At 66.5% G+C, this 24,916-nt stretch overlaps 3 protein-coding genes across 14 annotated transcripts; 2 read left to right on the top strand and 1 right to left on the bottom strand.

Annotated features, from left to right (window-relative positions):
• The first annotated feature begins 1,962 nt into the window (after nt 1-1,962).
• On the top strand, nt 1,963-11,657 carry LMAN1L (lectin, mannose binding 1 like). Of its 8 annotated transcripts, none has more exons than XM_070054662.1 (13): nt 2,033-2,329; nt 3,682-3,836; nt 3,961-4,068; nt 4,148-4,206; nt 5,460-5,559; nt 5,807-5,927; nt 6,581-6,636; nt 7,036-7,168; nt 7,422-7,573; nt 8,453-8,520; nt 9,285-9,408; nt 9,879-10,003; nt 10,894-11,142. In XM_070054662.1, the coding sequence occupies exons 1-13, from the start codon at nt 2,161-2,163 to the stop codon at nt 11,021-11,023; spliced, it is 1,500 nt and encodes a 499-aa protein (XP_069910763.1). In that variant the 5' UTR covers nt 2,033-2,160; the 3' UTR covers nt 11,024-11,142. The 8 variants fall into 8 exon arrangements, with proteins under 8 accessions (XP_069910760.1, XP_069910764.1, XP_069910767.1 ...); XM_070054661.1 differs by having other exon boundaries at nt 2,043-2,329; nt 9,876-10,003; XM_070054659.1 differs by lacking the exon at nt 9,285-9,408 and having other exon boundaries at nt 1,963-2,329; nt 9,876-10,003; nt 10,894-11,657.
• Nucleotides 11,658-11,799: 142 nt separating this feature from the next.
• CPLX3 (complexin 3) lies at nt 11,800-15,475 on the top strand. Its single transcript, XM_051834642.2, has 3 exons — nt 11,800-12,078; nt 13,081-13,168; nt 14,519-15,475. The coding sequence occupies exons 1-3, from the start codon at nt 11,915-11,917 to the stop codon at nt 14,741-14,743; spliced, it is 477 nt and encodes a 158-aa protein (XP_051690602.1). The 5' UTR covers nt 11,800-11,914; the 3' UTR covers nt 14,744-15,475.
• Nucleotides 15,476-19,267: 3,792 nt separating this feature from the next.
• Nucleotides 19,268-24,483, bottom strand: ULK3 (unc-51 like kinase 3). Of its 5 annotated transcripts, none has more exons than XM_051834628.2 (16): nt 24,295-24,483; nt 23,910-24,074; nt 23,703-23,823; nt 23,345-23,449; nt 22,797-22,940; nt 22,615-22,697; nt 22,200-22,355; nt 21,954-22,059; nt 21,740-21,780; nt 21,461-21,563; nt 21,286-21,350; nt 21,121-21,199; nt 20,496-20,536; nt 20,208-20,255; nt 20,035-20,101; nt 19,268-19,936 (listed from the first exon to the last, which is right to left on the bottom strand). In XM_051834628.2, exons 1-16 carry the CDS (start codon nt 24,394-24,396, stop codon nt 19,920-19,922), a joined length of 1,443 nt encoding a protein of 480 aa, XP_051690588.1. In that variant the 5' UTR covers nt 24,397-24,483; the 3' UTR covers nt 19,268-19,919. The 5 variants fall into 5 exon arrangements, with proteins under 5 accessions (XP_051690588.1, XP_051690589.1, XP_069910780.1 ...); XM_051834629.2 differs by having other exon boundaries at nt 20,496-20,533; XM_070054679.1 differs by having other exon boundaries at nt 20,496-20,533; nt 23,910-24,050; nt 24,295-24,482.
• Between the last annotated feature and the right edge of the window lie 433 nt (nt 24,484-24,916).

Genomic DNA, 24,916 nt, shown 5'->3' with positions numbered 1-24,916 from the left:
CACTCTGGGCCCCTGCCACCGACGTGGGAGACCCGGATGGAGCTCCAGGGTCCTGGCTCAGCCCTGGCTGCTGCAGTCTGGGGGGTGAACCAGTGGGTGGGAAAATCTCTCTGTGTCTGTTTCTGGCTCTGTATCTCTGTGTATTTAAAATAAAGAATAAATAAATGTATTTTAATTAGAAAGGCAGAGTGAGATCTGTCTCATCTGCCGTCTCACTCCCCAAATGTCCTCACTGGCCGGAAGCTGGAGCCAAGGGTGGCACCCAAATACCCAGCGTGCACGGGGGCACCTTACCTGGAGCCCCACTGCCGGGCCAGATGCCCACCCTGCACTTCTCTTTAGAGATTTCCCCACAGACATGAAGCACCCTCTTAGAAATACAGCCACAGCCGGCACCGCAGCTCAGTAGGCTAATTCTCCACCTAGTGGCGCCGGCACACCAGGTTCTAGTCCCGGTCGGGGCGCCGGATTCTGTCCTGGTTGCCCCTCTTCCAGGCCAGCTCTCTGCTGTGGCCCGGGAAGGCAGTGGAGGATGGCCCAAGTGCTTGGGCCCTGCACCCCATGGGAGACCAGGAGAAGCACCTGGCTCCTGCCTTCGGATCAGCGCGGTGCGCCAGCCACGGCGGCCATTGGAGGGTGAACCAACGGCAAAGGAAGACCTTTTTCTCTCTCTCTCTCACTGTTCACTCTGCCTGTCAAAAAAAAAAAAAAAAAAAAACAAACATATATATATATATATAAAGAAAGAAATATAGCCACACAGACAGGCAGTGTGGCCCAGTGGGTTAGTGGGTTCAGCCGCCGCTTGTGAGTCCCGGTGCTTCGCGTCTGATCCAGCTCCCTGCTCGTGCGCCTGGGAAAGCAGCGGGGGACGGCTCAGATATTTAGGTCCCTGCCACCCATGGGGGAGACCTGGATAGAGCTCCTGGCTCTGGCTTGGTCCAGACTTGGCTGTTGTGGCCATCAGGGGAGTGACCCAGCAGACCCTCTCCCTCTCACTCTGCCTTTCAAATAAATAAACATTAAAAAGAGTTAAAATGTAACAATACCATGATATTCCTAATAATTTTAACAATAATTATTTAATAGAATTAAATCTATTGTTTAAATTTCTGCAATGGTATCCTCCCACACACTTTTTTTTCCCCAGTTGCTGGGTTAAAATTGACACCCAAGGGTGAGCGTTGTGGGTCCGCTGTTTGGGACACCGCCAGCCCGGCTCAGAGCGCCGGTTCGAGTCCTGGCTGCTCTGCTTCTGCCCCAGCTTCCTGCTAACGTGCACCCTGCGAGGCAGTGGTGGTGGCTCAAGCACTTGGGCCCCCGCCACCCACCTGGGAGACCTGGATGGAGTCCCTGGCTCCTGGCTTCAGCTTGGCCCAGTTCAAGCTGTTGTGACCGTTTTATGAATGAACCAGTGTTTCTCCCTAGCACTCTGCCTTTCAAATAGATAACATAAATCTTTTTTAAACATTTAAGCTCCAAACAAGGCATATATCTTGCATTCATTTGCTCTCTCTATTTAGTTGACAGAGAGAGGGAGGGAGAGACAGAGATCTCCCATCTGCTGGTTCACTCCCACTCTGGCTGCTGGGTCAGACTGAAGCCCCGAGCCAGCCAGAACTCCATCTGGGTCTCCCACGTGGGTGCAAGGCTTTCCCAGGCGCATCAGCAGGGAGCTGGGTCAGAAGTGGGGCGGCCCGGACGCCTATGGGACGCCGGCATCTCAGGCAGGGGCTTAACCCGCTGCGCCACGGCGCCGGCCCCTGCTCTGTCTCTCCAGGCCCGGTTTCCCAGGGCACTTGTTAAGGAAGGCGGGTGCTGGCAAGGATGGCTTCTGGGAGTGGGGGAGGGGCGGCGTTGGCATGCAGGGAGCAGCAGGACACAGAGGCCCATCTCCCTTAGCGGGGACAGGCCGGGGCTGCCAAGGGGGTGCCAGAGCGGAGGGGAAGCGGCCAGGGGGCTTGGGCTGCTGGGGAGGGGTCAGGCTGCAGGCAGCAGGGGGCATAGGGTCAAAAAGGAACCGGATGTCTGTGCAGGGGGGGCGGAGGGAGAGGTGAGGGCCAGAACCCAGCTCCTCCCTGCCTGGCCTGGCCCCAGGAGCCCCTCCCCGGCCTCGCAGCCACGATCCACCGCAGGGCCAGGCCTTCAGCTCCCTGCACAATGCCGGGGACCCGTGGGCCAGGGCCCTCGCTCGGCCTCCTCCTCCTCCTCCTCCTGGGCCCTGCGGGGGCCGCTGCTCCACGGCGCAGGTTTGAGTACAAACTCAGCTTCAAAGGACCGGGACTGGCACCGCCTGGGGCTGGGATGTCTTTCTGGAGCCACCATGGAGGTGAGGGCCAGGCGCGGGGACCTCAGAGTGTACAGTGGGTACGCAGTGGGTGTGCCAGGGCCAGCCTCTGCCCAGGGGGCCCCTCCCAGACTCGCTCCTGCTCCTCCTACCCCCCCACCCCGCCTCAGTTTCCCCTGTCTGCTTCCGACTTCCCCCTCCCCTCTCCTGGACCCCTCCCCTTACTCTGCCTCTCAGACCTCAAGCCCCCACCTGCCCGGCCCCTCCTGTCTGCTGTTCTGTCCGAAAGGGACCAGCTACCCACCTCTCACCCTGTGTGTGTGCCAGGGTGGAAGCGAGCTTAGGGGCATCCAGCCCACTGGTCTGTGCTCAGAGCCCCCCCAACCAGACCCACCCAGTCTGCTTCCCACCTGGTCTTGTTGGCAAGGGATCTGTGGAGGCCCATGGCAGAGGCGAGAGCCGGAAGAATGGGACTCGGGCTAGAGGGGGTGTGAGAGGAGCTGCTTGTTGCAAACCCACACCGCTCTGAGCTCTGCCCACCCCAGAGGTAGGCCACGGTTTTCCTTCAGAGCTGCCTAGAGGGCAGAGCAAAGAGAGAAAGCAGATCAGCTGCGTGTTTTTGTCCATGAGGTGTAGGTTCTCAGAACAGGAACGATTCCCGGCAGAAGCCAGAACCAAAGACCCCTCTAGGCGGGTGGCCTGGCCCCAGGGTCTTTCTTCCCGCCCCCAACAGCGGCACAGAGCCAGGCCCGCCTGTGCCTCCCTTGCTGCTGGGGGTGGGGGGGCTTGCCCAGTCGGGGGTGTCACAGGTGCCAGTGGCGGGGAGGGGTGGAGCCACATTCTCCAAGGTCACCCAGTGAGACCTGCCTGCCTGCTGATTGATTAATCTGGCCTTTTAGCAAACCCACCTGGCGCCCCTGGGTCCAGCCAGGACATGCAGGGCTGAGCAGGGCCCAGGAGCCTGTGCAGGGCTGACTGCGGGAGCTCCTGCCTCCCCACCCCTCCCCCACTCCTGGGCTCTGCAGAGCACACACTGGATCAGCAGCTTCTGCACGGCCTGGCCCCGGGCCAGCGTCCAGGCTGGCAGGCCAGGGGGTGGGGAGCAGCTGGAGCTCTGCCCCCGACTCCCCCTACCCCGCACCTGCCGAGCCGGCCTCAGTTTCCCTCCCTTCCTCTGCCCTTTCCTCACTGTCGGGCGGGCAGCTCCCACCTCTGCCCTTTGCCTTCCTACCCTCCTCCGCTCTCCCGGAAGCCGGGCGTGGCCCCAGCGGACAAGTCGGAGGCCTCCCTGGCTGCGCTCCCAGGCCCTTCCCGTCCCTCCGAGGCCTCAGTTTGCTCACCTGTAAGATGGACTCTTATGAGCACAGGGGGACCCTGAACTGTGCTGTCCACAGATGCCATCCTGGGCCTGGACGAAGTGCGCCTGGCGCCGTCCCTGAGGGACCGGGGTGGCGCCGTGTGGAGCAGGGTCCCTGTCCTGCTGTCTGCCTGGGAGGTGGAGGTGCAGCTGAGGGTGACGGGACCGGGGCGCCGGGGGGCCCAGGGTGTGGTGAGTGCCTCCCCTCCCCCACCTGACCTGGAGCCCAGGGGGAGGGCGAGGCAGGGAGGGGGCCATAGGCCCGGGGTTCCTGCGGCCTGCAGGGAGCCCTGACTTTGGGGCTGGGGCCCTGCAGGCTGTGTGGTACACGCGGGAAAGGGGCCGAGTGGGCTCTGTCCTGGGGGGGCCAGCCTCGTGGGACGGCATCGGGATCCTCTTGGACTCCTCGGCCGGGGACACCCAGGTGAGTGGACGCCTCCTGCCCCCACCTGCGCCCCAGCCTCACCTGTGCCCGGCTCGGCTGATGGTCGCCTCCCACACAGGACAGCCCTGCCATCCGCGTGCTGGCTGGTGACGGGCACAGCCCCAGCACACAGCTCGGGTAAGGGTCTGGCAGGAGCCCCCTGTGTTACCCTCTGCATTCCTGCCCCCGCCCCGCCGGGCCCCCAGCCTCCAAACCGCCATCCTCGCTGGCCTCCCACTCTGAGCTGCCGGCTGCCCCCAGGACGGGACTTCCGCTCACAGCCTCAGCGAGGCTTCCGGGGCCCCAGGACCAGTTTGCTCGCAGGTGGCCCAGGGAGCCCTCAGTCCCCTGAGCTCCCCGCCCCGCCCCAGTGCCAAGGGGCAGGACAGGGGCGGGCCTGGAATGACCATTTCACACCCCAGGGCCCCTCTTCCCCCCACGCCCTTGGTAAGTGGGGATCAGCCGAGGCCTCTGAGGCCCAGGGGAGGCAGGTGGCTGGCCCGAGGACACAGAGCCGCTGGCAGGGCTGAGACCAGAGCCCGGACTTGTGGGCCCCAGCAGGGCCTCTCCCATGTTCTGGATGACAGAGCTGACGTGGCTCTCCGCCCTCCCCAGTAGCTGGGCCGGTTTGCCAGTGCCCTCAGCAAACAGCCCCTGGCTTGTAACAATTAGAATAACTGCTGGCATCCACAACGCCGGGCACAGAGCCCTCTACCTTCCCCTTGCTGACTCGGTTAACCCTCATCACATCCTTACGAGGTCGCGGCAGTTAGTCTCCTCCTCATAAAGCCGAGGACGCGGGCGGGGAGGGGTGAGGCGGCTGCCCAAGGTCACGCAGCGCTGGGGCGGGCTTCCCGTCTGCTCTGTGCCCCTGCCTCCCTCTTGGCTGAAGGCGGCAGCGATGGGTGCCCTGGGGTGAGCTGCCCACGGTGCCCAGAGAAACGCAAAGCTCAGGGCTCCCTTCCGGCTGCTCTCCCACTCCCCAGGCAGGGAGGGGCTGGCCACCTTGTCCTTGTCTGCTAGGACTTGTCCCCTCATCACAGAGGGGAAGAAAGAGAAGCCCTGCCCGGGGGACCTGGGCCGAAGGGAGGACAGTGGGGAGGGACGGGCTCCGGGGGCATGGCGGGCGCACACCCTGCTGTTGGCAGTGCGGGCCTCTGCCCTCTGGGGTGGGGTCACAGGGAGACCCCTGGCCCTTCTGTAGGGGGCAGGGCCCAACACTCAGCTGACCGGGGCTTGCTTCCTCCTCAGTGAGAAACCACGGCAAGGGACACTGGAGTAGACAGTGTGTAGGGGACAGGGGGCGGCACTGTAGGCCTGGGCAGAGAAGCTGCTGGCCACTGGCCCGGTCTTGGGTCCTTTGTGGCCTGCTGCATTCCAAGTGCCCACAGGGGTGGGGCCAGCCGGGTGCTGGGCCTCTGTCGCCGGGACTTCCGGAACCGGCCATACCCCATCAGAGCACGGATCACCTACTGGGGACAGAGACTGCGTGTGAGTGCCCTGCCCCGTGGCGGGCCATCTAGGTGACGGATGCCCGGGGTCCCTGGCACACACAGGCCAACACACACACAGGCCCCCCCCCCACACCCGGAGCCCCAGTATCCACTGCACACACGTCCTTCCAGTCTGCGGGCCGGTGGGCGGGGACCAGGGAGTCAGAGGTGGGGTGGATGTCCTGCCCCCCCTGCTCCGCAGAGGAGGGAGGGGCTCACTGCCTCCACTCCTCCGTGCCCTGCAGGTATCCTCCAACAGCGGCCTCACTCCCCACGACCCTGATGAGGTCTGTGTCGAGGTGGGGCCCCTGCTATTGGCCCCTGGAGGATTCTTTGGGGTCTCGGCAGCCACTAGCACCCTGGCAGGTGAGGCTCCCTCCAGGCAGGTGAGGGGGGGTGGGGGGCGGTGCTTAGCAACTCCGGCTCAGCCAGCGTTCTAGAGAGCCCCGACGGGGGGCTGAGCCACTTCCCCACTGTGTGCACCCACCCCAACTGGATGTACGCGGGCAAGCAGAAGAGGGACAGCCGTGGGGACATTTAGGGGGCACCTGCTAAAGAACAGGGTGCAGTTGGAGCTCGGAGTCCTTGAACTGCTGGCGTCCGTGGTGCGGAGCTTACTCTACACCGGGCACCGTACACCCGGTATACAGGGCGCCACCCCTTGCTGGCTTGGTTAACCCTCATCACATCCTTATGAGGGCGCTGCAGTGATCTGGGCTTTAGACTCTGGGCACTGGGGAGCCATGGAAGGTTCCTGAGGAGGACAGTGACATCAGAGCCAGGCTGGACAAGGGGCTGCTTTGAGGCCTGGGCCCGGAGGGTGCTGCGTGGTCCCCGCTCCAGCCCAGGATGTGCCAAGGGGCACCTGGACTGTCCATTTGCCCCACGTGCTGGGGGCTGTCTCTGGTTGAGGGCGTGGCTCAGCTCTCGGGCCCTACCTCCTGCCGGGTGCTTGCTTGGCAGGGTGCCTGGGCAGGGTGCTGGCTGGGGGCCCACCTCCCCCCGCCTCCGCCTTCCAGATGACCACGACGTCCTGGCCTTCCTGACCTACAGTCTGCACGAGCCGGGCCCAGAGGTGACCGACGCCTCCCCAGCGCTGCCACGCAGGTTCTCGGAGTTCTGCTCAGGCCTTGTGCCGGGGGCCAGGCCCTGTCCTCACGGCCTCCCAGGCTGGCAGCTCAGAGCGGAGGGAGCTGGGGGCCGGAAACCAGCAGGCGCAGGGGCTGTGGGGGCGTGAGGATGGGGTCTGGACCAGCCAGGGGCCACAGAAGGCTGTGGGACCTGAGCTTGTAGGAGCCGTGTGGACAAGGGCATGGGGCCCGGCGGGGGTGGGGCAGAGGCTGGGAGCTGGACTCAGGTCTCTTCCCCTGCCTGGAGCTTGGCTGTCAGTGAGCAGGGAGCGGGGCGGCGGGAGGGCGTCCTTGCCTCTGGACCTCCCCTGGGTTCCAGCTGGACTTCCTGTCTCCCCGCCCAGGCTCCCCCGCAGCCACTCCCAGAGGCGGAGCAGCTCCGCCTGGCCAGGCGGCTGGAGGCGCTGCGGGCAACCCTGGCCCTGGGCGCTCGGGAGGACGTCGTTCCGAAGCCGGACTCCGGTGCCCAGGGCGGGGGTGGGGACCCGGGGAGTGGGCAGCTGGGGCAGGGGAGCATCTTCCCTTGGAACCAGGAGTCCTGTAACCAATGGGGCGAGGGAGGCCTGGGGGCTGGGCCCAACACACCCCCGGGCACATTTCCCAGGGGCAGGTCTTCCAGGCAGAAGCCACACCTCCTGGTGCCCCTCCCTGAGAAGCCCCACCCCCAGGTAGGCTGTTGCCCCGCCCCCACCCCACGGGCTGCCTGACCCAGCTCTGCCCCACCCCCCAGGGGAAAGGCTCAGTGACCTGGAGGAGAGCCTCAGCCGGCACAGCCGGGTCCTGCAGGCCCTCGGGGGTCTCTCTGAGCAGCTGGCCCAGGCACGGAGGCAGTGGAAGCAGCAGCTGGGGGCCCCAGGCCAGGTCCGGCCAGAGGGAGGCTGGGTGAGTGGCCCCTCGGGCGTCCAAGATTCCACCTGCAGGCCTGGTCCAGCGCCAAGTGGGCTCTGATTTGCCTGGAAGAGGAACAAGTGCTCCAGCCGGGGGCTGGTCTCCTCCAGGGCCTGCAGGGACAGGCAGGGCAGGTGCAGCTGGGGCTGGGAGAGCGAAGGAGGCCAGGTACGCGGGGGCTGCGGGCGAAGGCAGAAATAGACCAGGTGCTAATCTGCTTGGAGCACGCGGCGTGCACACGGCTCGCTTCACGCTCAGCTGCACCAGAACCCGGCTTCAGCGGGGCTGCCATCCCGGCGGCTCCCTAGGGATCCATGCCCAGGGCAGGCCCAGCCCAGAGGGGCCCTGAGGGCCGTAGCGGCCCAGGTGGTAGGAACTGGGCACAGGGGGCAGCCGGGCTGTGACAGCGTGAGGGCTCCATCCTGTGTCCTTGAGCCAGAGTGGCTCAGAGGGGAGGGGCTCCCCGGACCCCTCCAGCCAGATTCCATCATCCATCCCCAAGAGGGACGTCCCCTCTCCAGGTCACAGGATAGGGACCCAAGCGCGGTGGCTGTGTGTGTGTGGGGGTGCTGATCAGCACTGGCCCCAGCTTGGAAGCCGCCCTGGGGGAAGAAGGAGGCAAAGGAGACTCCCTGGGGGGGCAGCGCCCCTTTAGAAGGGAAGGGAGAGGCACCCCTGGGGAGAGGGGTTGCGGGGAGCTCCAGCAGCCCAGGTGGACGGGTGTCAGATAAACACCAGGTATCCAAATAGGAGAGTGCAGGTGATGGGCTAACACCGCTGGGAGGAGTGGGGGGCCTGTGTTCCCTGGGCCAGGGGCTCTGAGAAGACAGGGGCTGTGACCCGGACCCTGGACAACGGGCTGGCCTCCCGCAGGACTCTGCCCAGCTCAGCACCCTGCTCTGTGGACAGCGGACTCTGCTCCAGGCCCTGCGAGAGATGCGGTGAGGGGCAGGGGAGCAGGGGGGCAGGGAGAGGGAGGAGAAGCCCCCATCAAGTCGCTCTGCTGCCTGAAGTGCACCCCCCACCCCTGCTCGCCTCCCCTCCCTCCCTCACCGCCCAGTACCAAGCCTGGGAACTGGCAGGGCTGGAGGTGGGGTGAGGTTTGCTGAGCTGACCTGGATTTGAATGGAACCAAGTTTAAGGATTCCAAGTCCTTGTTCAAAAGCGACTTGTCCACCCGCAGCCCCGGGGGGATTAGTACACAGGAGCCTTCCTTTAGCTTGGAAGGAGGAGGGAGTGTTCTGATGGGGTTTTCAGAAAGAGCCGGGCTGGGGTCAGGCCAGTGGGAGGAGACAGTCCCCAACTTCACCGGGCCCTGCTCTGGCCTCCCCGCCTCCCACTGCGAGCCCGGCCTCCAGAGCTGCCCACGGGGCCCCGGGCTCAGATAGCCCCTGCATAGTGCGGATCCTGCGGCTGGCACCCAACACCACCCGCCCCACACGTGCACACGCCTGGGGCTGACGCAAGGGAGGAGGGAGAGGAGCTGACTGCCCAGTGGGCTGGGATGGAAGGCAGGGCCCAGGGGAGCCTGGGGCTGAGACAGCTCCGGGAGAGCCTTCGCTCAGGGAGAGCTGTCTCAGGTTGCAGGAAGAAAGTCCGGGGCGGAAAGAAGGGGCCCGTCCGTGTGCCTTGTGTGGCCACCGCTGGCGATTGCAGGGAAGGACGAGGGCCTCTGGCTGCAGCTCCCCCGCTCTCCCCCTGCCAGGGATGCCGCGGCTCTGATGGCCTCGGGAGCACGGGTCTCCTTCCTGCCCGTGGGCACCAAGCACCACTTCTCAGAGCTGAGGCAGACCCTCGGGCTCCTGCAGACGGACCTGCGGAGTGTGGTGGTGAGGGGCAGGCAGCGGGGGAGGGGGGAGCCCCTCCCCGGGCTCAGCCCAGACGCCCCTCTCCCAGGACCCCTGGCGCACCTGCCTGTCTGCCTGGGTGTGCAGCTCTCTGCAGGGATGGAGACCGAGCAGGGTGGGAGCAGGGACAGCGCTCAGTGACCAGGCAGGAGGAGCTGTCAGGAGAGCCCCTGCCCTGTCTCGGCCTTCCCCTCGCCCTCCTCCTTGCCTGGTGCTGTCAGCGTCTCCCCCTCTTCTCTTGAGCCTCTGACCCCTGAGGATCCCAGGCCCTGGGCCTTCCCAGCTGTTCCCACAGATGGAGCCGTGGGAGCTCGGGTAGGGGAGGCGGCTTCGTCTGCTGCCCCTCCTCCAGGCTCCTTGGATAACAGCCAGGGCACCCCGAGCCTGGGGCGGGGAGACACAGGGCCGCACATGGCCCAGATTCCAGCCCCCTCCCTTTGCCCTCTCAGAAGACAGCAGTCCAGGCCCCCTGCCAGCCCGGCGGGTGCCCAGGGGTCTCCTCCTGCCTGCGGCCCAGCGTCCTCCTGCTCTTCCTCCTCGCCCAGACTGTGGCCTTCTTCTGCTACGTCCACTTCAGGTGGGCTCTCCCTGGGCAGGGCTTCCTGTGCCACAGGCATCCTTGGTGCTGGGCTGTAGCTTGTCCATTGGAGAGGGGGCGCTGGGCTCCAGAGGGCAGCTGCCCAGCTCACCCTCAGGGAAGGAGCAAGACAACACAGGTTGGGGCCCATTGTCTGACCAGGCACAGAGCCCTGCCCGGTCCGAGGCCTGCTCTCACACAGTTCTCAGACACCCACATGGGCCACCAGGGCCGTGCCCGCAGGAAGTTCAGGGTCTATGGGAGTGTGGCACAAAGCACCTGACCCAGCCTGCAAGGGACACCTGATCAGGGTCATCAGGTGACAAGAAGATTCTCAGCTTACAAGATAGGATGCCCGGGGGACAGTGTGACAAAAGGCATGGGGCTCGGACACAGCACAGCACGCTGGAGAAACAGCGCAAGTCTTGTTCGAGCACAGGGCAGGAGCAGTTTGTGAACTGGGGCAGAGAGCGAGTTAGAGAGGTGTGGGGGCACTCTTTCTGCTGGGGGGGTGTTTGTGGAGTGAGTGTGCGCTGCTTAGAGGTGTGGGGTGTGCCGAGGGCCTCAGGAATGAAGGTGGTGAGATTTCAAGTCCAGAAAAATCCGTGGGGCTGTGCCGTGGCCCCGGAAGTGCAGTGACGTGTAGAGAAGGCACAGGTGGTCACGGACACAGGCTGGGGCACGTGCACTGGGGTGCAACATGGCAGGAAGCCTGGGACAGCTCTTCAACCCGGCGGGTGTGGGGGGGGGGAGCGTGCACCTACATGGCAGGCCCAGGGAGCCACGGCCGGTCCCAGGCAGAGGGGGCAGTGGTGCTGTGAGTGTAGGGGGCTTGGTTTCAAAAGCGCGGAAGACCGAGACTCAGGTCCCCTTTCTCTCTCTGGCTGCAGACAGGAGCTGGACAAGCGCTTTCGGGAGTGTCTGTCCAGAGGCGGCCTTCCTCAGGGCCCTGCCCCACACATCGCGAGCGCCCTGGGGGCTCTCAGGAGGCAGCCCCTCTCCCCCAACACGCAAGCCTGACCACAGCCCCTTCTCACTGGCGAGTGGGCAGCGTGGCGTCTTCTGTGTGCCCAGCTCCCGCTCACACCTCAGCGGCTGGCAAGCTCCCGCCTTATTAAAAGTGATCCCTGCCTCCCCAAGCTCTGACACCATCACTGACCTCCCAGGTTCCCCTTGATCTCTCCCAAAGGCGTCCGCCTCCTCTGGGTAGGGAGCGAGGTGTGTGTGAGGCCAAGGGATGGACTGACCCCTCAAACGCCTGCACTTATAGGGGCAGCAGGAGCCACATGTGTGTATCATTCTCCCCAAACGCACCCAGAACAAGGAGAGGCATCTCCCACGCACCCCCACCCCCCGCAGCTCCAGGGGCAGCAGGGCAGGTGCAGGAGCGAGCACCCTGGGAGCCCCTCCCCCTCCCCCGGCCCCGCTCCCAGAGCCTGAACTGGGATTCGGGCTCCAGCTCTCGGGTCTCCCCCCATTCCCTGTCAAGCTCTTTGGGCAGCTGCTGGGGTCGGGGTGGGGGTGTGGGGAAAGGGGCGGGGGAAACGGGGTGGAGTTCAAGGCAAGGTTTTTGCCCCCAGGCTGCTACCCCACCTCCCTGCCGAAACCCAAGAGGGGAGCAGGAGTCCGCACAGCCCCTTTCCCGGAGGACACCCTACCACCCACCGCGCGCCGAGATGCGCGGTCCGCGGTGCTCGGCGGAGCTGGCGTTGAGGGAGGCACGTGGGAGAGGCGGGAGTGGGGAGCGGGCACGTGGCCCCGCCCGCCCGGCCCCGTGCGTGCCCCCCGCCCCTCTGGGGAGGGGGCGGAGGCGGGGGCGGGCGGCGCCGGCGAGCGCGCGCGGCGGGCGCTGTCCGCGGGCCCAGTGCTGAAGCAGGTGCGGACGTGGCCGGCGCCCGGCCCGCGAAGACCATGGCGTTCATGGTGAAGACCATGGTGGGCGGCCAGCTGAAGAACCTCACCGGCAGCCTGGGGGGCGGCGAGGACAAGGGAGACGGGGACAAGTCGGCGGCCGAGGCGCAGGGCATGAGCCGGGAGGAGTACGAGGAGTACCAGAGGCAACTGGTGGAGGAGAAGTAAGTGGGGGCCCCCTCCCGGCTCCGGCGACCCCCCACCCGCCCGCCCGCTCCCGCCGGCTCTGCCCGCGCGGGACGGACTCGAGCCCCGAAGCCCTCATCCCACTTTGGTAGATAGTGTTAGGGGCGGGTCCCTGCCCTCTAGGCTGTCCCCGGAGTCACCCAGTCTCAATTCCAGGACCCTGCTCCAGCTTCTACTCCTGCTCAGGAGGAGTGAGGGGCCTGGGATGGGGAAGGGGGTGCACGTGCATTTCTGACAGAACCAGTAATCCCTTAATCCGATCTGGTCCCAGCCGCCTGCGTCTTCTCCCCGCTGGGGCTCTGAGAAGCAGGGGAGCCCTGGGCGGTGGGAAGCTGATGTCGGGATGGGGGCACTCTCAGGCAGTGACCCTGCCTACCCCCGCCCCCCACTGCCCAGTGCTGGAAGGGCAGCTCCGGTGGGCTTGGGGCTGGACCCCGGAGCGATTAGGCTGCTAGGGTTCAGATTCTGCTGGGTGACTTTAGGCAAGTTTCTGAACCTCTCTGTGACAGTGTCCACCCTACGTGTTGAAGGGCAAATGACTTGATGCTTGCAAACTGCTCAGCACAGTAACCGGCACCTGGTGTCCTTGCTAAGCATCACTGTCATTTCTCTTAGTCCTGAAAACCCGGTGTAAATTGCAAACTCTTATCCCCAATTTACAGAAGGGAAGGTAAATGACTTCCCCAAGGACATCCCTAACGCGGTGGTGGCTCCAAGCCTGTCTCAATGCTTTCCTTGCCATGGCACAGCCTCACGGGCAGGGAGGAGAGAGCAGGTGTGATGTGTGGAACTTTTAGGGTCTGTGGCAAGAGCCAGATCGACCCATCCAGTGGGACAATGGGCGCTAGGACAAGGACAGACCCCACAGCTGGGCAGGACTTCCCTGGCTACACACAGGTGGGACTGCTGCAGGCGGCCCTGGGGGCTCGAGACCCCTCGCTCATCCCTGGCAGTGACACCCCCTCCCCCGTGCCCGGCAGGATGGAGAGGGACGCCCAGTTTGCACAGAGGAAGGCAGAGCGTGCCACCCTGCGGAGTCATTTCCGAGACAAATACCGGCTGCCCAAGGTAAGCGGGGTGCACCTGCCAGGCTCCTTCTGCAGCATCGCTCAGCCTGGGTAAGACCGACACGGTGCTCGGTGGATCCGGCTCTCCCTCACTCGTTCACTTGATGTGAGCAGGTGCCTGCCCAGGGACAAAGCTTGATGCTGAGGGGGTAAAGTCCTCTGGAGATGGACAGGTTGTTTGTTTGTTAGTTTCTGGAGCAAACCCCGTCCTTTCTCGCCACCTCTGTCCTCCCCAGCCGGAGGTGGTGGACCTTACTGAAGGGGTGGGTGCTCAGAGGAGTGGGGTAGGAGTGGGGTGCTTCCAAACACACCTGGAGGGCCAGCTGGGAAAGAAAGGTCACTGTCTGTGTTGTCCCGGGTCCTTGACCTTCCTGTCCTCCCTGCCCTCCCCGTGCAGCTGCCAGGGAGGGCTGACTCTCACAGCAACAAATGAGGAAACGGAGGCCCGGAGAGATTAAGGGGCTTAGCTGGGGTCATGGGGCAGAGTGATGCAGCCGGAGGGTGGGTGGGCGGAGGCCGCTCTGGGCTCTGAATCCTGAGCCCGCTGCGCCTGGGCCGGGGGCTGCTTTCCAGGGCCTGGGGTCTGCGCACAGAGAGCCCCTTCCCTCCTCTCCGTGTAAGTCTGCTTCAGGATGGTTGCTCGGCCACTCCTTTCTGTGTGCCCAGAACTTTGCTCGCCTCTGACTGGGGACTGGACGCACAGAGCTCCATTCTGCTGGAATCCAAGATCAACTCTGAATGTCACATTCCCTCCGCTGCACTTATCGCCGCCCCTCCCCCCCAGCCACGCCTCGGGCTCCCCACAGGGCACCAGGGTCCTGAAGGCTCTCAGAGGGGTGCCTGCCCACAAACCCAGCTAGGGGCGGACTGGTTCCTTCCACCATGGAACTCTGTGCCAGTAGGAGAGGCAGGACTTGGATGCCACTGCGCGGGACCCAGCTGGACAGGCCAGGGAGGTGCAGCGGCCCTTACTGGGCGTCCTGCAGAGACCACAGATGCGGTGCTCACCGCTGCACGACGGTGGCTCCCCTGCCCGCCACGTGTGGAACTCAGGCAGGCTGCTCATGTATCTGAGCTTCAGGCTCCTTATTTGTAAAGCGGAGGTAGCAACACCCACCTCACAGGGCTGTCCGTCTGTCAGGTGCGTGGTGGACGATGGTGCCGTCCTCGGCTGTGCCCTCTGTGTCGCTGACGACAGCCAGCACATGCCTGAGCTGACGGTAGCAGTGGGACTCCCGGCTGGGTGTTTCCACCTCCTTACTCCCTGGCAGATCCTCCAGTCTCGAGAGCCTAGGGGTCAGGAAGCCCCCTCCTGCCCTTTCATGGACCGGCCTTCCCCCTCCCCCCCCAGAACGAGACGGACGAGAGCCAGATCCAGATGGTGGGGGGAGACGTGGAGCTGCCCCGGGAGCTGGCCAAGATGATCGAGGAGGACACGGAAGAAGAGGAGGAGAAGGCCTCCGTCCTCGGGCAGCTGGCCAGCCTCCCTGGCTTGGACCTCGGCTCCATCAAGGACAAGGCCCAGGCCACCCTGGGGGACCTCAAGCAGTCAGCTGAAAAGTGCTGCATCATGTGACCGCTGTCCCTGGGGCTGCCCACAGGAGGGCTCAGGGTGTCTCAGCCCCCCAGGGGACCCACACCCCGCCTGGGGCCCTGTTCTCCCCGCCCCGCCCTAGCCCTGGAACCCATCTCATCCAAGCTCCAAGCTGGCCTTCTGGGAGCAAAGCCCCCAGGACCACCCTCCGCTCAGCCTGGGGAAGGCTTCTGGGGAGTGTAGGGCCAGGCCCATGTTCCTGCACCCGGGAGCACATGTGAGAGCCACACAGGGACCCAGCACACCGGCACGCGAGGGCAGAGCCCACGCTGGGCAGACGCGCCACGCCCAGGCCAGCCCCTCTGGACCCCGACACTCGGATGCTCCCGGAGGGGCTCTGGGCGGTCGCCCTCTGCAGACAGGAGGCTGGAGCGCCAATTTTCTCGTTGATGGTCTTTGAAAGTCTCTGCCCCCTGGGCCTCATTCTGTCCTCTGTGAAGTGGGACTGGGCCGGGCAGGTGTGGAGGGCCTCCCAGCCTCTCCCGTCCCTGTTCAGGGCAGCAGCTGCAGGCACAGCCTCGAGGGGGCCGGGCGCTGCTGTGCGAGGGGCGCGGCGCCAAGGATGAAGCTGGCACGGAACAGCGGCCCAGGCGGCTCTGGGCCTTGTGTGGGCCCAGGGCCCAGCTCATTTCTGTTCCTGTAGAATTCTCTCTGGATTCCATAGCTGGAGTCTTCTCTCCCAGCTCAGTGACGAATAAAGACCCCCACGATGTGCTGGCCTTCCACTTCTTCCCGCCCCCCGCCCCCACCCCTGCGCCTGTCCCCAGGAAGGGCGTCTCTGCTGGGAGGAGCCCTCCGGGCCAGGCCCCCCCCCAGCGGCAGCCCCTAGGAGGTGTGCAGGCTCTCCGCCGGCACAGCCTGGCATGGCTCTAGGTCCAGTGACTGGGGCGGGAGGACCCAGGGCTGGCATGCAGCTGTAGACGGGGTTGCTCATGGGCAGACAGGCGTCACCGGAGGCCACAGCTCAACCACAGCCGTCTGGGGCCCCGTGCCTGTCCCACCTCCTCATTTTGGAGATGGAAGTGTTAGCGGAGGTGAGTGTAGCGTTCTTGTCTTCGCGCAAGGAAGAATTCAGGAGTGAGACAGAGAGCAGTGGAGGGCAAAGCGGCAAGGTTTTACTGGGGCCAGGGCATCCGTAAGACTGGATGGGCACCTCTTCAGACAGAGCCTGAGAGACAGTGCCCGGTTCACTTAGGCTGGGTTTTAAGGGGGTCTATTCCTCCCCCACCCCCGCCTCCAGTACAAAGGGTTTGCTGAGTGTAGATTAGGAGAAACTGCTGCCCGGGTTTCAGTACGCGGTGCGATCAGACTGGGGAGCCCACCTGGCACAGCAGCCCCCCTAGAGTGCCTGATACCCCATTTGATGCCGAGGGGAGAGGGCTTTCCTGGGGAGCTTCCCTGGGGGAATGGCCGAGACCACCTGGGAAGTTATCAGGGTCTGGGCAGGACTGTGCAGTGTAAAATATTGGGGTGCTTTGGAGCTGTTGGTCCTCCCCAGGCCCCTCCCACACAGGCTGACTTCTAGCTGCCTGCCTAACAGACGTGGAGGCGAAGCAGGCAGGAGTGCTGCTGGTGACTCCAACTTCCACCGATCCCGGGGAGCCCAGTCAGCCCCAAACTGGGCAGTGCTCCATGTCCCCAAGAGCAGTCATTCGTCAGAACCAGGACTCTCCAATCTCAGCCGTCACCCATGCAGGGGCCCCCTAGGGTCTGGGGCCATGGCCTGCTGCTGCCCAGGTGCCGGCCTGTGGGGAGGCAGCCAAGAGTCACAGGCGGGAACGGCCACCAGGTTTGGTTTCAAGGGCAGAGCTTCCTTAGGGCTCCGTGTAAAATGAGGGACACACAGCTGTGCTGGAGGGGACGGTGGGGGTAGGCGGACAAGGGGGTAGGCCCGGGAGGACGCAGGATGAGGACAGGGCTGCTCGGGCCGTCACACTGAGCCTCTTTCTCCCGGCATCCCCCCAAGAAGGGCTGGTGGCCACCGACAACCCCTCCTGACCTTGGTGGAGCTGGAGGAGACCTGAGTCAGAGCCCGGCTCGGCAGTGTCAGCAGGCAGGGAGGCCGCCCCAGGGGCCCTCTGCCTAATGGGATTGGACAGACCCCGCCCCCTCAGCGGTTGGCAGGGCTGGGGGTGGGTGGGCGGGGAAGAGCTGGGGAGGGGCAGCATCCACGGAACCCCATAGAGCGGGCTGCCTGGGACCCCGGGCCGGGGAGTGGGAGGGGGCTGAGCCCCCACACTGGTCCCCACTTCACAGCCTGGGGACCCTAAGGAGCCTACCTGTCTGCAGAATGCCTGCAGTGGTGTGGGGGAGGTGCTGGGGTGGGAGGGGCCGGGTCTGGGGCTCAGATGGGCAGAGAGCAGGCGGCTGGGTGCCTCCCCCTCCTGCCCTTGCTCCCTGCTGGGGGCTGACCCGCCCCTCTCCCAAGCCCTCGGGCGCTGGACTCATTGTCTCCTGCCTTCTATTTATTTTCATTTATTTGAAAGACAAAGAGACAGAAACACAGATCCTCTATGCCTGTCTACTCCCCAAATCCCCAGAGCAGCCTGGGGCTGGATGGAGCAGAAGCCAGGAGCTGGGTACCCAATCCTGGTCTCCCACGTGGGCGCAGGGACCCAGCCACGGGAGCCAGCGTCACTGGAGCCTCCTAGGGTGCGCTGGGCAGGAAACTGGGTTGGGAGTGTGTGCTTTGCTGTGCCCTGCCCTCCCCTCTACACCTCTTATTTAGACAGTCATGCGCTCCCCAGGGGCCCACCCCTCCGGTGTGATATGAAGCCACCAAGAAAACCATCTGCCACCAAAACGTCCCTCTCATGGTGCCAAAACCCCTCCATCAGAGCACCAGGGTTTGGACTCGCGCCCCCCCCCTCCCCCAGGAAATGCTAGAGGACAGTGAGAGAGCCCCTCCGACCCCACCCCTGTGCTCTCTCAGGGGAAGCAGACGCCTGAGCGGGTCCCCAGCGTCCCAGGGGCTGTGGCTCTGCTTCACAAAGGATTTTGGGGGGGTCTCTGGTGCCCCTGGGCCCCCACCTGCTGCCTTGCACCCATCCTGACTGCTCAGGCCCAGGACCCTGGGGAAGGAGGGCGCAGATACAGGTGGTCCCTGGCAGGAGCAGGGGAGGGTGGCCAGGGCTCGCAGGGTGGAGGGTCTCCCGGTCCCCACTGCCAGATGCTCCCTCACACACGAGCCCCCAGCAGGCACTGGGGACATCTGGGCAGCTCACTGCCTGCTGACCCAGCTGGGGCTCAGCCCCACAGCCTTGAGGCTGGGGTGGGGTGGGGGCTTGAGGAGAGCAGGGGCTGGGAGTGGGGCGGGGTCCCGGGGACAGAGGTGGAAGCCGCCTCTTGTCACACCTGCAGGATCGTGAGGGTCTGAGTGCGGTGGGAGTTGCCTCGGGAAGTGGGCAGTGGCGTGTCCCCGCCCCTCCCCCAGGCCCACTCCCCACGGGAGGGATCCTTCTGGGTGACCTCCTCCCAGACCGACGGGCCTTCCTTGGCTCCCCAGCCAGCCGGGGGAGGGGCAGGTGGGCATGGGGACACTGGGCCCCTCAGTCTGCCCAGAGGCCTGCCCACTGCTTCCTGGGGAGGGGCCAAGTGGCCAGGGCTGGCTCTGAGGGCAGGTGGGAGGGAAGGCTGGGGTGTGCTGTGTGCCCCATGTTGAAGGTGAGAAGTGCAAACTCCCGCCCCAAAAGGAAAAACAGCTTTTGAAGAGCGGGTCTGCCCATTCCCCACGGGCCTAGCCAGCAGAGGCCCCAGCACTGGCCACCTCCTCCCAGTCCCCAGCCCGCGGGCGCCCCTGCTGGCCTCAGCCTCCTGGGTCGCCCCTCTGTACCCCTTCGAAGCCAGTGTGGCAGACCACGGGGGTCTTCATCCGCCTCCTGACCAAGGCCCCTTGTCCGGCCTGTTTCCGGACGCCAGGCCCAAGTACAGCACCTCCCCACAGACTCCCGTGGACACTTGGCCTCACCCTGGTTCTACCAAGAAGGAAACAGACTGCACAGTGGTTCCCCAGGTTCCGGGCTTGGGAGCTGAGGCAGCACCGTGGCCGCCCCTCCAGCCATGGGCGCCACCGCTCCACACTGCCCCCCAGTGGCCAGTCCTCTAACACCCAGGGTAACGGTGCTCCTGGGCTCTCTCAGGGGTTCCCCAGTGGCTCACTGGAGGTGCCCCCCAACTCTACCTCTAAGTCCCCAGGTCTGCTCCCCAAAAGTGCTGGTCACACCCAAACGTGGGTGGACAGGGCAGAGCCCGCAGGGAAGGGTGACCACTTGGAGGTCTCTGAGCACAAGACACCCCAAAAGGTGCCTTCCCCCCAATGCAGTTCACTGCTCTCACCAGCGCAGGGTGAGGGGGCAGTGGGAGGCCAGGGGCCCCCAACTAGGGCTTGGGAGTGTATGGTACAGAGTGACGCACCCCAGGCCAGCCGCACCCTCTTGGGTCCCCGGGGGCTGAGGACGGGAGGCAGGTGCACCCACCCCAGCCCGTGAGCAGGAAGAGCTGCACAAGTAGAGAAAATAATTTACTAGCGAAATGACAGAGTGCATTCTGTACAGCTGGGCTCGGGCACTGACGCCCCGGCTCTGTCAGAGCCCAGGTGTGCCCCCTTCTCCAGCGGTCAGCCCCTCTGTCCCCATGAGCCCGGGAAGGGGCTGCCAGGGTCACCCGCTGGCGTCACAGCAGCACCAGGCCCAGGGCAGGAGCAGCCCACCCCGGGAAGGGAGTTCGCTCCGTGCCTGCAGGAGCACTGGATAGTACCGAGAGGCAGGCAGGGCCTGGAACCCAGGAGGACAGGGCTGAGGGGGGGTGGTCCCTGAGGGGCTCGGCAGGCCCTGTTCCAGTGCAGGGAGACGAGGAAGGGGGAACGCAGGGCACCGCTGCCCGCGCAAGGCCCCAGCCCCTTCTCAGAGCAGATGTGCACGTGGCTGGGCGCCCGCCACACGGGGTCAGGACCCACGGGTCTCACGGGAGAAAGTCTCCTCTCCTCGCAGCGTCCTGCCCCCGGCACACCTCTGCAGGGTGGGGGTCCCGAGCGAGGCTGTAGACCCTGGGACACGGGGTCCCCGAGGTGCCCAGCCGAGGCTCTCCCGGGCTGCAGGGGCACCAAGTCCTGGGCGTCAGCCTGGCCTGGCGCGGCTGCCTCTCCATCCAGTCTTCCCGGTCACTGCAGGGTGCAAGCTGGGGGGGGCGGTGGAGCCAGTCTCAGGCTTCCGGCCAGAGAGGCAGAGTCCAGGGCCACCCCCAGGTGGAGGGCCAGACCCCAGGGCAGGACTCACAGCTGCGGACCGACTCCGACAGCCCCTCTTTGTCCAGGGTCTCTGCTTCCCAGTGAGACTCCCTCATCTGCGGAAGGAAGGGTACAGAGACGGGTGGAGAGGCCTTGGGCGGGGGCTGGCCAGGCGGACGGCAGGCCCACAGCCCTGAGCCCCAGGGAGCCGCAGGCGCCCACCTTGACCTGCTCCTTCAGGTACTCAGCTCGAGCCATGAGGGTCTGGACCTGCACAGGGAAGACGAGCCCACGGCTGTGAGGCGCCTCCTACCCAACTCCTCCCCACGCTCTCCAGGGCCCTCCGTGCCCCTTCCCCGCTCCCTCCTCCAGGAAGCCTTCCTGTCTGCAGCAGCCACACCGGGACACCTGAGGGTGGGGAACTCCACCGGGAACCCAGGGAGGTCCCCACAGGTAGAAGCAGAGAGCAAGGGGAAGAGAAGCCCCCAACCCTCTCAGCCCAGCAGGCACCTCGGTGTGAAGCAGCTCCCGCCTCCGGCCGGGGGGCTCTGCTGCAGAGAGAAGGCAGGCGGTGAGGGCAGCCAGCCCCGGGGACGGGGACAGGGATGGGGCAGGGGCGTACGTGCCAGGGGCAGCCAGTCCCAGGGACGGGGACAGGTCAGGGACGCACATGCCAGGGGCAGCCAGCCCCAGGGACGGGGACTGGGAAGGGGCGCACGAGCCAGGGGCAGCCAGCCCCAGGGACGGGGACTGGGAAGGGGCGCACGAGCCAGGGGCAGCCAGCCCCAGGGACGGGGACTGGGAAGGGGTGCATGTGCCAGGGGCAGCCAGCCCCGGGGACGGGGACATGGACGGGGCAGGGGCGCACGTGCCAGGGGCAGCCAGCCCCAGGGACGGGGACAGGGACAGGGCAGGGGCACACGTGCCAGGGGCAGCCAGCCCCAGGGACAGGGACATGGACAGGGCAGGGGCGCACCTGCCAGGGGCAGCCAGCCCCAAGGACGGGGACAGGGACAGGGCAGGGGTGCACCTGCCAGGGCAGCAAGCCCCAGGGACCGGGACAGGGACGGGGCAGGGGCGCACCTGCCAGGGCAGCCAGCCCCGGGGACGGGGACAGGGACGGGCAGGGACGCACCTGCCAGCAGCAGCAGCAGCTCTCCTAGGCTGCGCTCGTACAGGTCCAGGGCGTCCTGCTCCCCGCCAGCTTCCTCCTCCTGCAGCCACGTGGGGGACACCAGGCCACTCAGGGTCAGGACGTGGAGTCCTTCCCACCCCACCGGGACCCCCACGGCGCACAGACCTTGGCCATGGCAGCAGCAGACACTTCCAGGGCAGCCAGGAGGCGTGGCTTGTCCCGGGCCATCTCTGGGATGAGGGGCAGAGCTCAGGGTGAGGGGAGCGGACCCCAGCCTGCTGCCCCCCACCCCCAGGCTGGTGTCTAGGGACCAGAAGGGTGGGCCAGGGGCGGGGCCTACCTCTGAGCAGGTCGCGGGCAGAGGGCCCCTGGCGCAGCAGGGCCTGATTGGAGGAGGACACGATGGCCTTGAGCTCCTCCGCCCGGGACACGTACTGGCTCACCTGCAGGGGGCCGAGGGGCTGAGGAGGGGCTGGACCCCACCTCTCACCAGCTCCCACCTCCAGGCCCGCCCTCAGGGCCTCCCCTGCCAGCAAGTTCCGGTTCTAGGAGAGCCACGCCCTCGGTGCCCTGGCTGCTGGCCCCGCCCCCCCCATTTGCACCACGGAGTGGCACCCACCTTCGCCTGAATCGCCTCCTTCCGCCGGGCATCAACCTCGTCTGTGGAAGGCAGGTGTCGGTAGGAGGGGTCCGGGAGGTCCACACGAACCCCCAGCGCCCCCGAAACACTACGTGCCCATTTATGCCCCATGGAACCCCTGCCGGGCCACTCCCGGAACCTGTCCAGCGCAGCTATGGCCACAGCCACCCACGGGGCACCGCCCAGGACTCACAGTGGAGGGCGGGCACGAAGAAGTCCAGGGCCTTGCAGTAGAGCGACAAGGCGGCAGCCGCGTCCCCCTCCTGGTCCTTCGCCACAGCCTGCACCACCAGGGCGGTCTGCGGAGCAAGCGGGCCGGGGTCGGGCCCAGCTCTGCCCACGTCTGTGTCCACCCCCTGCCCTCATGGGGCACGCCACCTGCTCACCACCCAGGGGACGGACGGGACCCCTCAATCCACCCCCGCTCCCGCCTGCTCACGGCTCGGGCCAGGCTCTCCCCGCTGGGCATGTGTTCCAGGTCCACCCAGGGGTGGGCGAAGAAGTCCTGGAAGGAGATGCGGCGGCTGGGGTCCCGCTCCAGGAGCCGCTGCAGCAGGTCCCGGCAGTCTCGGGAGAGCGGCGGCCGCAGGGGGAGCTGCCGAGAGCGGGGGCGGGGACACATCACACTGGGCTCCTCCGGCCCAGGGCGCCCATGCTTGACGGTGGAGAAACTGAGACCCAGAGGGACAAGCCTCCTTCCCCGGACCCCCCCACTGCGCACGGAGCCCTCAGCGCGGAGGAGCCTGCTCAGGCCCTGTGCCCCCTCCCGGACTGCGCTGGGGGAAGCTGGGCCCGAGCCTGCTCTGGCCTTGACCCCATCGGTGGGCAGGCCCTGCGTCCCCTGCCGGACCCACCTCGATGACCCGGCTGCTTCGGATCTTCTCCTCCAGCTCCGAGAAGGACCTGGACGCGAACGGGGGCTTCCCGAAGAGTGCCTCTGCGGACGTGGCCGAGGGGAGGCAGGGAGGCGGGGTCAAGCCAGGCCCGGCCCTCACCGGGCAGGGGTGCGCAGTGCAGGCAGGGGCGGGGGTCTCACCGTACAGGATGACCCCCACGGACCAGAGGTCCACGCGGGCGTCGTACTGCCGCCGACACACCATCTCGGGCGCCATGTAGAGGGGCGAGCCGCGCAGCACGTGCTTCTCGTCCCATGGGGACATGTGCTGGGCGAAGCCGAAGTCTGCCGGGGAGGCCGGGCCACGGGCTCCATCCAATTCCAGCTGCTTCCGTTCCCGCCCCCGCTCCCAACCCGCCAGGGGGGAGGGGTCCTGCTCCCCACTGCTGCCGGTGCACACCGCACCCTGACTCAGGCCAGATCCTGAGGCTGGCCTCACACCAAACCCTGGCCTGTGTCCAGGGACCCCAAGCCCGGACACATGCAGCCTGAAGCCCTAAGCCCACCCACAGCGCGGCTGGGCCTGTGTGTGGCACCTGAGGAAGGTCCCACCTCCTGCCCACAGGGCCCAGCGTCTGACGACTCAACAGAGAGCGCTGTGAGAGCCAGGGCTGTGGAGGGAGCCCGGGCCGGGGAGGCCTCCGCACACGCCCCCTCCCCCAACCCCTCCCGGGCTGCGCCACACACACCTGCCAGCTTCAGGTGCGGCCGCTCCAAGGAGCTCAGCAGGATGTTCTGTGGCTTCAGGTCCAGGTGGGAGATGTTCCGTTCGTGCAGGAACTGCAGGGCACTGGCTGGCGCGCGGCTCCCAGCCAGGGAGGGAGGTCAGCGGGGCCCGCCCCCCTGCGCTGCTCCAGGCTGCCGCCAACCCTAAGGGTTTCCCCGGATTGCCCCGCCGCCTCTGCAAGCCTCCCGGGATGGCCCCAGCCCTGTAAGACCTTGCCCTCCCTTGCCAAACACTTGGGCCCTGGAACATTTCTCCTGCCTCTCTTAGAGCAGCTTAAGCCAGGGAGGGGCCCAGGCCAGGGCGGGGGTCGGGGCGCTCACCCAGCTGTTGCATGAAGACCCGGGCCACTTTCTCAGGCAGAATCCTGCGGGTGTGGATGAAGCGGGACAGGTCGCCGCCCGCGCAGAACTCCATGATGAGGTAGATGTGCTCGCTGTCCCACTGCGGGGGCGGGAGCGGACGGGCGGCCTGAGGACCGCGCCCTCCCCGCAGCGCCCCGGGAGGCCCCGCCCCCGCCCCGCGCCCACCTGGAAGTCCCTGAGCTGCACGATGTGAGGGTGCCGAATGCCCTTGAGGATCTCGATCTCCGTCAGCAGGTTCTCCACGGACGCCTTGTTCAGGCTCTTCTTGGCCACACATTTTATAGCCACCACCTCGCGAGTGTCCTTCTGGGGGGACGGGAGCTGTGGGCTCTGCTTGTGGGGGCGGGGCCCAGGGTGGCTGGAGAGGCGCGCCTTGGCCCCCCCGGACCCCAGCCCCGAGGTCTCCCACCCCCCCCTCCCGGGCCTAGACTCCGCGCAGCCCACCCGGCGGTCCCCCGGCCCGCAGGCTCCACGGGGTTGGGGCGCGCGTTCAGCCCGAGCGTGGCGCGGCGCTGCTCCGGGGCCCGACACCCCGAGGCGCCGCGCGCACCTTGGCGTAGGCCTTGTACACCGTGGCGTACGTGCCACTGCCCAGGCGCTCGGTGAGGATGAAGCCGTCCAGCCGCGGGGGGCCCCAGCCGGGCCCCGCCATCGCGGCCGCCGCGCACGCGCCCAGGTGCTCGCCCGGTTCCGGCAGGGGCGCGGGCTCCCTGCTGCCCCCAGCGCCGCCCGCCGGAAGTGCAGCGGAGAGGAGGCCGGCGCGGCCCCGCCCCTCGCAGCCGCCTGCTTCTCCTCTCGCCGCCCCCGCCCCGCATTCGCCGCCGAAGTCCCGCCCCCGCCGGCTCCTCCCGCGCTGGAGGCCCCGCCCCTCGCCGCCGCGGGCGCCTCCCCCGCCAGAGGACACGCCCCCAAGGCCGCCGGCTCCTCCCCGCGCTGGAGGCCGCGCCGCTCGCCGGGTCCCGCGGGGCGGAAGTGAGCCGGGGCCAGCAGGCGGGTTGAGCGGCGGCTGAGGGGGGGTCCTAAAAGCGGGGCGGGGCGCCTCCCTCGAGTAGGAAGTACTGGGGGAGAAGCGCCTCGGGGAGGGCACCGGTGGTCCTCCGTGCGCCGCCCACCTGCACTCTGGGAGGAGCTGATGACCTGTCTGCACCTGTTCCGGGAGCGCCTCCGCCCCG

Source organism: Oryctolagus cuniculus, chromosome 12 (genome assembly GCF_964237555.1).
Source record: "Oryctolagus cuniculus chromosome 12, mOryCun1.1, whole genome shotgun sequence".
Lineage (NCBI taxonomy): Eukaryota > Metazoa > Chordata > Mammalia > Lagomorpha > Leporidae > Oryctolagus > Oryctolagus cuniculus.
Note: the sequence above shows the minus strand (reverse complement) of the source record. Positions and strands in the feature narration are given on the sequence as shown.

Bases quoted from the DNA above. Each gene is read 5' to 3' on its own strand.
- LMAN1L (XM_070054659.1), top strand. From the start codon at position 2,161: ATGCCGGGGACCCGTGGGCCAGGGCCCTCGCTCGGCCTCCTCCTCCTC. The intron at 5,560-5,806 runs GTGAGTGCCCTG...CGTGCCCTGCAG, and splicing joins ACTGGGGACAGAGACTGCGT to GTATCCTCCAACAGCGGCCT. The intron at 5,928-6,580 runs GTGAGGCTCCCT...TCCGCCTTCCAG, and splicing joins AGCCACTAGCACCCTGGCAG to ATGACCACGACGTCCTGGCC.
- CPLX3 (XM_051834642.2), top strand. From the start codon at position 11,915: ATGGCGTTCATGGTGAAGACCATGGTGGGCGGCCAGCTGAAGAACCTC. The intron at 12,079-13,080 runs GTAAGTGGGGGC...CGTGCCCGGCAG, and splicing joins AGGCAACTGGTGGAGGAGAA to GATGGAGAGGGACGCCCAGT. The intron at 13,169-14,518 runs GTAAGCGGGGTG...CTCCCCCCCCAG, and splicing joins ACAAATACCGGCTGCCCAAG to AACGAGACGGACGAGAGCCA.
- ULK3 (XM_051834628.2), bottom strand. From the start codon at position 24,396: ATGGCGGGGCCCGGCTGGGGCCCCCCGCGGCTGGACGGCTTCATCCTC. The intron at 23,824-23,909 runs GTGGGCGCGGGG...CCGCCCCCGCAG, and splicing joins TGCAGCTCAGGGACTTCCAG to TGGGACAGCGAGCACATCTA. The intron at 21,564-21,739 runs GTGGGTGCCACT...GGCCCCCTGCAG, and splicing joins AGGAGGCGATTCAGGCGAAG to GTGAGCCAGTACGTGTCCCG.